Source organism: Sinocyclocheilus anshuiensis, unplaced genomic scaffold, assembly GCF_001515605.1.
Source record: "Sinocyclocheilus anshuiensis isolate Anshui unplaced genomic scaffold, SAMN03320099.WGS_v1.1 scaffold1463, whole genome shotgun sequence".
NCBI classification, from domain to species: Eukaryota; Metazoa; Chordata; class Actinopteri; order Cypriniformes; family Cyprinidae; genus Sinocyclocheilus; species Sinocyclocheilus anshuiensis.
In genome coordinates this window covers 807,722-818,700 of record NW_015536784.1, presented here as the reverse complement: position 1 = coordinate 818,700, position 10,979 = coordinate 807,722, and the positions used below count along the sequence as shown (strand labels likewise).

Sequence of the window (10,979 nt, the reverse complement as noted above, 5' to 3'; positions counted from 1 at the left end):
CCCCGACTAAAGATCTTTCTGGTCAACTAGTAGTCGTTCATTTTAAGCATTAGTCGACTAATCGCACATTTATTAACAAACAATTTAAATCATTATAATGAGCCTATAACTGCCTACATAGCCTAATAAGCACTCATGCACACACATAAAGCTTGCCACAGCGCACCACAGAAGCTAATGATTATGAATGTGTCAGGGAAAAACAGTTAAGGAGGCTGCATTAACATTTGAATAATTCATTGATAAACTAGGCTACTGCTTTTTTGTTTTCGGTTTAAGAGATTAAGTCAACGTAACTCGTCATCTCCGCAGATGCGCCTGTATGTTTCATACGGATTACATAATCCGAGAATATATGTTTTCTATTTGATTTGGTTAATTTGAAAGTAGACATTTCTACACTGGCTGAGAGAGCTCAACGTGCTGCAACTTCAGAAAACACATGAAAATAGAAAAAGCACCAGCAAATCAAGAAAACATCTTCATCAGTTTGACAGCAAGTGCTGCAAATTCTCACAACGCAAACAAATAAAGAAACGCACTGCAAATGCTCACAACACAGCCAAATAAAGAATAGTATTTGCAGTGCGTTTCTTTATTGGGTTGTGTTGTGAGCATTTGCAGCGTATGTGTTGTCAAATTGATGAAGTTGTTTTCTTAATTTGCAGGTGTTTTTTCTATTTGCAGCGCGTTGAGCTCTCTCGGCCACCGTACATTTCATTCTTTATTGATATATTTTTTCTATGTCTGTAAGGCAAGCATACACGGAGTTTTGCGCTCAAGTTCACGGAGACCGCGACGGCAGAAAGCACATCCTGTTTGCTTTCATTATTTTACAAAAGCGCAATGTTTTGTTGTTATTGTGAGTGCACATAAATAAACTTAGAGTCTTTACAGATTCAAAAGATGTATTACTCTTATCTGTATGACCAGAAATGACGGAGTATTTAAAGAGCAAGTGACCGCACCGGCGCCTCCATCTGTCCTGCAGTGAGCGCGCTTCTACACTCCACACAGACACTTCAATAGCGCACATTTTTCTAGGTTAGCCTAACATTAGATTGAGTGGTCATGTAAAGTTGCTAATACTTACATATTTCAGATGATAAGCTATATTTGTTGTGGATGAATGATAGGTGAGCGTTTGGATGTCCTGCCTGATGTAGGCTACTGTATTACCATAGACTAGCCGTTAACGATCTGTCCGTCACGAACTGCGTGACTTTCGCCTGTGGATATTTTTTTTTCTGCGACTAAGCAACTAAAAAATTTTTGGTCGACCAAGCCTCTTCTGGTCGACTATTAGGGGGCAGTCCTATTATATATATATATATACATTTTTTTTTAAACTGGGACATTTGAAATTTCAGCATACTTTTGTTTATTGTTACATACTGTTCACAGCACCAGATAAATAGTATGCAGCAGACTATCTCAGCAGCATAAGCATTGTGTTCTGAACAACCCTTGCTTGCTCATACGATAATTTAAACTGTCAAACACGACCACATGAGAGGTGTGGCATCATTCTCAGCATATAGAAATCTCCAGATGAATCAAAGCTCTTTGATGGTTATGTCATGACTCCACCTTGATCTGATAGCTGGGAGACTTGTGTTTCTCTCTGTTGATGCCAGCATGCATGCGCCGATGACCTCCCACCATATACTGATAGAGCTGCTCAGGCACGTTCAGGTCAGTCATCCCGATCAGGTTACTGCCATGCTGCAGAGAAGCAGAGAGCAAACAGCTGGGTCAGCGTGGGAATAATTCTGGTTCCCACACAATGCATGCTTTTGCTGAAGGAGTTTGCATGCTTTTCATAATAGACACCACTACTGCAAAATACAAATTAAAACAAATTACTGCAGATGGCATTTGATTTTAAATATTACTCATATAATCAGTTTTATTTTGGAAATAGCCCCTAATTTGTGTGCATGAAAATGTGTTTATGGGTAATTCACACCAAATATTACCCACTATATTAAAAGCAGCTTAGATCAATTTTATAATTTTATTTAAATCTTATTCTATTTGAATTCTACTTCCTTAAATTCAAATATTTATTCTGCATCTATTTTTGCTCAATTCAATTCTTCAATGATCAATTTTACTGTATGATATTACAAAATAAAATTATATCATTTTTATATTATATATATAATATATTTTTTTAATATTTTTATATACTATACTGCTATATTTATTTTATATTTATATATTTTTAATAAAATACATTGAATTAAAAATATATAACATAACATTATATTGCTTTTACTAAAAAATACTACTTCAGAAAGACTAAAACACATTTTTGAGAAGTTGCACACTGCACATGTACACACTGCACATGACTAAAGAAAATAATGATAGTGTGTGTTAATTTTTAGTTCTGTGGGAAAAGTGGTTAATTTAGGGATTTTATTTTACCATTGTGCTCCTCCAAGCTGGTTGCTTACTATGCATGGAACAGGATACAATTCACAAAATGCTTTGGAAACACACTCACTCCCAGGCAGACCATGCCAAGTGCCAGTCCTGCTGCTAGGGAGTAGGACTCCCTATCCGTACAGTACTCCATCTCAGGACCAGGTGGACGTCCTTGGGAACAACACAACACACCGCTGTTACAGGCTCAGATATGACCCTTAAATAATTATTCAATCATGAATGAGCACAAATGAGAACAGCAGCTCATTTTATTTCATGCCAACACACACACACACTAACCGATCTCTGCCAACAACACCTCTGCATTGTGCCGGTGGCCGGTGCCCTGGTAAATCAGGCCAATGCCGACCACAGCAGCCACTTGCACGCTGTGAGGCACGTCCAGCTCAGTGGAGGTGGGCGGCAGGAGCGCGGGAATGTGGATGCTTAGCAGACGGGTGATGCTGCGACTAAGCAACTAAAAAATTTTTGGTCGACCAAGCCTCTTCTGGTCGACTATTAGGGGGCAGTCCTATTATATATATATATATACATTTTTTTTTAAACTGGGACATTTGAAATTTCAGCATACTTTTGTTTATTGTTACATACTGTTCACAGCACCAGATAAATAGTATGCAGCAGACTATCTCAGCAGCATAAGCATTGTGTTCTGAACAACCCTTGCTTGCTCATACGATAATTTAAACTGTCAAACACGACCACATGAGAGGTGTGGCATCATTCTCAGCATATAGAAATCTCCAGATGAATCAAAGCTCTTTGATGGTTATGTCATGACTCCACCTTGATCTGATAGCTGGGAGACTTGTGTTTCTCTCTGTTGATGCCAGCATGCATGCGCCGATGACCTCCCACCATATACTGATAGAGCTGCTCAGGCACGTTCAGGTCAGTCATCCCGATCAGGTTACTGCCATGCTGCAGAGAAGCAGAGAGCAAACAGCTGGGTCAGCGTGGGAATAATTCTGGTTCCCACACAATGCATGCTTTTGCTGAAGGAGTTTGCATGCTTTTCATAATAGACACCACTACTGCAAAATACAAATTAAAACAAATTACTGCAGATGGCATTTGATTTTAAATATTACTCATATAATCAGTTTTATTTTGGAAATAGCCCCTAATTTGTGTGCATGAAAATGTGTTTATGGGTAATTCACACCAAATATTACCCACTATATTAAAAGCAGCTTAGATCAATTTTATAATTTTATTTAAATCTTATTCTATTTGAATTCTACTTCCTTAAATTCAAATATTTATTCTGCATCTATTTTTGCTCAATTCAATTCTTCAATGATCAATTTTACTGTATGATATTACAAAATAAAATTATATCATTTTTATATTATATATATAATATATTTTTTTAATATTTTTATATACTATACTGCTATATTTATTTTATATTTATATATTTTTAATAAAATACATTGAATTAAAAATATATAACATAACATTATATTGCTTTTACTAAAAAATACTACTTCAGAAAGACTAAAACACATTTTTGAGAAGTTGCACACTGCACATGTACACACTGCACATGACTAAAGAAAATAATGATAGTGTGTGTTAATTTTTAGTTCTGTGGGAAAAGTGGTTAATTTAGGGATTTTATTTTACCATTGTGCTCCTCCAAGCTGGTTGCTTACTATGCATGGAACAGGATACAATTCACAAAATGCTTTGGAAACACACTCACTCCCAGGCAGACCATGCCAAGTGCCAGTCCTGCTGCTAGGGAGTAGGACTCCCTATCCGTACAGTACTCCATCTCAGGACCAGGTGGACGTCCTTGGGAACAACACAACACACAGCTGTTACAGACTCAGATATGACACTAAACTCAACAATTCAATCATGAACGAGCACAACTGAGAACAGCTCGTTTCATTTGACGCCATCATACACACGAACCGATCTCTGCCAGTAACACCTCTGCGTTGTGCCGGTGACCGGTGCCCTGGTAAACCAGACCGATGCCGACCACAGCGGCCACTTGCACGCTGTGAGGCACATCCAGCTCTGTGGAGGTGGGCGGCAGGAGCGCGGGAATGTGGATGCTTAGCAGACGGGTGATGGACATGTCCATGGTGCCCAGTTTGGCAGCAGAAACACCCAACAGCAGCCCGATACTCGTCATCTCGTGACCCTGAGTCAGAGGAGACAAGAAAAAAAAAAACATTAAGACCAAAAAATAATAATAAAATATATATATTAATTTATAATATGTAAAAAAGTTTTATAAAACACATTATTACAAAAACAAAATGATAAATATCACGATATAATTAAATTATTTTTAAAAAATTATATATGATACAACTTTTAGATTGATTAAATCTTTATATTTTAATACAATAAAATCATAAATATTTACATTATACTTATTTAAAAATATGTTGACTAATAACAAAATGTTGATTATAATTATTAATAAATATTCATATAAATATATACGTCTTTAAAATATAAAATAAATCTATAAATATGAATATAAATATATAATTATATCATTCATGAAATAAAATAAATAAAATGTTTGCCCCATATTTGTGCCATGTACTATGCATTAATGTGATTCTCACCACATCATGGAATGCTAATCCAATACCACAGCTCACAGTTATTATATATTAGCAGCAATAACCCGCATCTTCCCAAACACTGCAAAAGTTAGATTAGCAACATGCTAGAGTTGAGTCTCCAGTGCCTTTTGCATGAAGATTTATGTGATGTACAAGTTGCTGCCTATGTAGAGCGCTCCCAATCAGTCACTTGAGGTTCAATTACAGTTGGACACTGTCCCTATGCAGGCAGCAGAGAGTTGGGCAGAGTCAGTGTGTCCATATTTCATGATCTGACTAAAAGTTCAAACAGCAATCTCTCTCCATTCAAGCACAGAATGGATTTACAGTGAGCTGTGCAACCTTGGTACTCACATTAACACTTTATTCATTCATTAAACTCACTCATTCATTCTTACATGTGCATGAAGTAAAACAGGATGTTTTTCTACCAGAGTCTTGTAAAATCGTCAGGAGTACTACCAGAGACTAGAAAGCCCGGCCGCAGATCTCAGTGTGAGAGCGGGCAGTGTAAACACCAAGCTAGCTAAAGGCTCGATATATCTTATAGATTACAGATACGCTCAGCGACCACAGAAAGTATCAACAAAGCCTGGCCTGACTGGAAATGAGAGAGCAGCACACGTTACTGCCCTGTGAACTGTCAGAATGAAACTCAGCTCTACGTTTGCCTTTCATGTGAGAAAAACAACAGGATGAGAGCAAAAACCCCAGAAAACATGCAAACCTGACAGCTCCGATGCTAAAAACAGCGAGATAGGAAAATTACGAAGAGGAGGAGGAGGAGGAAGAGAGGTTTGATTTTCAGGAAGAGCCTCTATGAACTGAGGGTCCATTAGGAGGAAAGATGCCATCTTGGCCTTAAAAAATATATTCGACTTCAAACCCACTTCTGCAGTGCACTTCATCACCGAGTGTCCAATTCTTATTAAGCAAAACCTAACTTTTCTTAATAACCTCTTCAATTCCAATAAAAGTCATTATGCCAAATTGGTTTCGTTTTGTTCCTCTGAATAACCACTTGAATTAACATCGCCCGCAAACTCCTGATTCCCACCTAGATCTGCATTATAGATAAGCGCAGGTGACTCACGTAATCTAAGATGAATCATCCTGTTAGCTACACCTGAATGTTTGGATTCGTCACATGCTGTATGGGATTGGTTATCTGGGCCATCTTTAGCAAACATCTGCCGATGTCTTACAGGTGGTCACACAAGATTTTGTGTTTCACTTGCATCGATATGCTTGCAAATGCAGTGTTTATTAAAAAAACAGGGCCGTAGGACCAAACCAAAAAGTGTAAATTAATATAATATGTAAATTAACATATCTATATTAAATTATGAGACTTTACCTAGTATTTGTGAAAAGTCGCCAGCCTAGGTAGTATGCTCGTTTCACATGTTTGTCTACTTTACTTTTCACAAAGAGTGTGGACCCAAAGGTTATCATCACTAACTAAAACTATTAAAATATTCTTGTTAACTGAAATAAAATGGATATAACTTCAATTATAATATTTTGGAAATTACAACATGAATTTATGATACAATTTTACATTTATAAAATTTGTATATGTATGATTATAATTATACAATTTTAATATAATTATACATATATAATCATATTTTATAATATGTTTATATTACATAAAAATAATCTGTATGCTGACTAATAACAAAATGTTGTCTATAAATATTATCATTCATGATATCAAATAAATCACGTTTGTGTGTGCTATACATTAATATGACCATTAGCGGAAACTAAAACTATTAACTACCACAAAAACTTTTTTGCTAGTTGAAATATTGGATGTAATCGGATATAAATTAAATGAAAAATATTAGATGAAAAACTAATAGTAAGCTTGAGTTGAAGCACTAAAATATTGGAATATTGGAAATAAATACAAACTAAAACTGAAATAAAAAATTAATTAAACCTTCTTTTAATATTACTAATAAAAATGACAAAAATACTAAAATAAACTAAAATTAATTTATTTTAAAATTATTCTTTATTATAAAAAATAGAAATATAATAATAAAAAGTAATAAAAAAAATTCAAAATAATTATTTTATATATTAATTAAAAACTACTAAAACTTATAATTATTATATATAATACTATGTTATAAATAATAATAAAATATCCCTGGACCATGTAGAGTGACATCATATCCTGTTGCCCACGTTCATTGGAGGGTCATTTTCTATACCTAAAACTCATTATTGAAGTTCATAAAGACTACAATCAACATAAGCACCCAACTGAGGCTGTAACTGACCTTGGTGAGGTAGTCATGGATGTTAAGTGTTGCTAGTTTAGTGAGGTGGCCATTGAGGCCCAGGGCCATGAGGAAACCGGCGTATTCATTGGCCAGGTCAGCACTTTTGGGTTTGTTGTATGCAATCCAGGCAGATTCCACCTGAGAGGCAGGGGCGATCTTAAGGCCAGCCGCCACTCCGTTATGAAAGCTGGGCCAGCAGGTCATGTTGGGTGGCACATCGATGTTACCGCTGTTCAGGTCCACCATGGTGTTCCTGGGAGGAGCGCGGCCTGGGGTGGAGTAGACAAAAGAGAAGGGACATTATTCACATTGAATTGTTTGCTGGGTTCAGCAAAAATAACGTACAAAATAAAAAAATGGTGGGAAAGTGAGGAAAGACATAAAAAGGCAGCATTTTAGTGCCCTTTAGCTAGTAAATTACAGAGGAAGAGGTTTTTCAATAAAAATGCTACTATAAAGCATTAACTAAAATTGCCATTTTGCACTTGTGGGTGCAGTTAAAAAATAATTAGGCTTAAATTGAAGATTTATGTACTTATGTAATTGCAAATAAAATTTCCGTCCATTTCGATTACAGTTTTAAACTAATAAATTAATGTAATACATACAGTCATACATTAATGAAACGGGTAAGAAACAGGTCAGATTTCTGCAAAAGTACTAAAAAACTGGATCTGTTTTAAAGGGGTGCTATTATGCTTTTTCACCTTTCTTTTTTTCAACTTTAGTTAGTCTGTAATGTTGCTGTTTGAGCATCAAACCAATCACAACACACACTGGCCCAGCTAACCAATCACAGCACATTTCGTATTTCAGAAGGCGGGCCTTCATTTGAAAAAAGAAACTATTCGAGCCATTCATGCCAGACTGGGGAGAGAGGTGTTGTAATCATGTAAAATATGTGAAAAATAATGTGTTTTTCGAACAACCTAGTATGAGAGCCTGTTCTAGTACACCCCCAAAACAAAATTAAGACTTTGTAAAAGAGCATAATAGGACCCCTTTAAATACACAATAACCATGTTTATATATGTATCATCAATAAATCCAAATCATTTCAATCTCACATTAAATAACTGAAGATTGCTTATTCCACAGCAAGCCATATTTTCACAATGTTCATACATTTTAACCAAATACATTGAATTGTTTTCACAATGACCAGATTTATTATGATTCTAAGCTGTTTGAAGAAATGCATTTTGAAAACATTAATTCTTTAAGTAATATCAAATCAAAAATCAGATGCAAAAATGCCATCATTTTTTTGCCAGCAGTTTTTGCATGGTGCAGAAATCTTACCGGTTTCTCACCCGTTTCATTCATGTATGACTGACAAATACGAATCGCATTAAGTTTAATATTTCATGTTAAAATGGAAATTTTATATGCAATTCAAATGCATAAATCTTAAATTTTCTAATATTTTTTGAGTGTGGTCGCCAGGGTGTTGCTATGCAGTTGCTAGGGCATTCTGGGTCGTTTATAGGTAGTTACTTAGTCCAAGTTGAAAAAGCCCACCCAAAATTGAAATGATATCTTCGTTGTTCAAATACCTACATATGAGCAATGGTGATGCTTGCCTTAGAAGACAGCAAAGACCACTGAGGGTCCTGGGCAAACGTTTTTTCTCTTTAACTGACATGAAATTGTTGAAGATAGAGTGAAAGACATAACGCTGTGGTGGGAAAGGTTTGCAACGTCTGGGCACAGTTACTTCCAAACGAAATTCAACAGAGCTCTTAAAAACTGTTTGCTAGCCCTTTAAAACTATTCATTAGGACACTTCAAAAGCATGGGCGGTGGTTTATGAGAGTACCAGTCAGGTTGAGTTTGGGCACAGGGAGTGGTTCGGTTGGCACAGGATGGTATGAGAAAAGAGTAAAGAGTCCCCGTCCCACCGGAAGAGCCATAGTGCGCTGGCACAACTGCAGCAGCCTGCAACAAAAATAAGAAGAGCAATGCTGAATTTAAGTGTAGAGAAGGGCGCAGATTTAGAAAAGAACACTTCCAGGGTGTATTTCAGCACATTTGTGTTTACTTTCTTAACTTAGTTCTTACAGAAACCTACGCTCGTAAAAATAAAGGTTCAAAAAGCACATTTTCACAGCAACAATCTTAAAAATAAAGGGGGTTTTGGCCACAGTGAAGCCACAGAAGAATAATTTTGGGTTTCTGTGAACGGTTCCAACAGAAGCATTTTTTTCTAATCTGAAGAACCTTTTTCCACAATACACTTAAAAAAAAAGTTTTTTTATTGGCATCGATGGAATCTTTCCATTGCACAAAAGGTTCTACATAGTGAAAAAAGTTCTTTAGATTTGTAAAATGTATTTCACACTAAGGAAAATCGGTTCTTTTATGCAATGTTCTTTGGGGAACCAAAACTGGTTCTTCTATGGCATCGCAAGAAAGAAAAAAAAAACTTTTGAAAACCTTTTGTATAAAGAATTTTTTGTTCAACGGAAAGGTTCCATGGATGATAAATGTCCTTCATGGAACCATAGATGCCAATAAAGAACCTTTATTTTTAAGAGTGAATGCTATAGAAGAGCCGTCTTTGGTTCCCCAAAGAACCTTTCTGTGAACCAAACCATTTTCTAATCTAAAGAACCTTTTGTGGAATTGAAAGTTTCTGTGGATGTTAAAGGTTCGTAATGGAACCATGGGTAGTTCCACAATTAGTTCTGGTACTATGAAAAGGTTCCTGTGGTGCGAAAGACCCTATAGATGCCAATAAAGAACCTTTAGTTTTAAGAGTGTGCAGAAGTATCAGACTGAGTATGCTCACTTGTTCTCTTTCTCCTCTATGTACTCATGGTCACTGACTTCAGGCAGGTGGGGCACATTGACCCGGATGGGTCTGGAGCTCTGGAGCAGACGGCGGACCTCCTGTACCCTCAGATCCTGACTCCAGATCAGCCCCGTCACCTCTGGGTGCAGGTCTGTCATACCGTCCTCCTCCTCATCGGCCTCACTGGTCACTGGCGGCTCAAGCATAACATTCAGACCCACAGTCTAGGGAAAACACAAACAACACTGAATGTACAATGAAACTACATTGTCCTTGAGTGTGGACAATTCAGTTCTTTTATAATTACTTTATAATGCAGTATTCACTTCATATCATAATTACAGTAATTACACATTCAAAACTAGATAATACCCGTCTTAAATACCATATTCAAGTTTTCAGCCCTATTCAGACAGTAGTTGTTTTAACTGGGGACGGGAGTTATTTTCAGCACTGCCACCATCCAGGAGACAATAATTCAACATTGTTTTTGGAAAGCCAAAAATAGCTTTAGAAATCTGTTTTGACCCCCTGCTAAGTGCCCTAGGTTTCTATTTGACACTTTGTATGATAATAAATATGCAAGTGAGTGTGAACACATGAATAATATAAGTTCATTTTTAATTAGAAGCACGATAAAAATGAAAGCAACGCCAACAGTTAAAATAGTCAGACACCTTTTTGTAAAATGTTTTTGTCTTATATGATAAACTATTTTACTATTGTCTTAATACAGGATAGTTCACATTTTATCTAGTAATAAACAGTGTTGCTACTGTTAACTGAAACTATGTTGAACATTATTAAAAAATCATTTTCGGTAATTGAAATAAAGCTGAA

General features: G+C 36.2%; 1 protein-coding gene across 2 annotated transcripts in view; it reads right to left on the bottom strand.

Moving 5' to 3' along the window:
- The window catches only part of LOC107655572 (anaphase-promoting complex subunit 1), a 71,835-nt gene that overhangs the window by 27,471 nt on the left and 33,385 nt on the right, over positions 1-10,979 (bottom strand). For both annotated transcript variants that reach the window (XM_016443099.1, XM_016443106.1), the window contains exons 25-30: positions 10,137-10,363; positions 9,165-9,283; positions 7,343-7,614; positions 4,378-4,612; positions 4,163-4,254; positions 3,241-3,375 (exon numbers count right to left, since the gene is read on the bottom strand). In XM_016443099.1, coding sequence (XP_016298585.1) covers positions 3,241-3,375; positions 4,163-4,254; positions 4,378-4,612; positions 7,343-7,614; positions 9,165-9,283; positions 10,137-10,363 — 1,080 coding nt within the window. The remainder of the gene's footprint in view (positions 1-3,240; positions 3,376-4,162; positions 4,255-4,377; positions 4,613-7,342; positions 7,615-9,164; positions 9,284-10,136; positions 10,364-10,979) is intronic.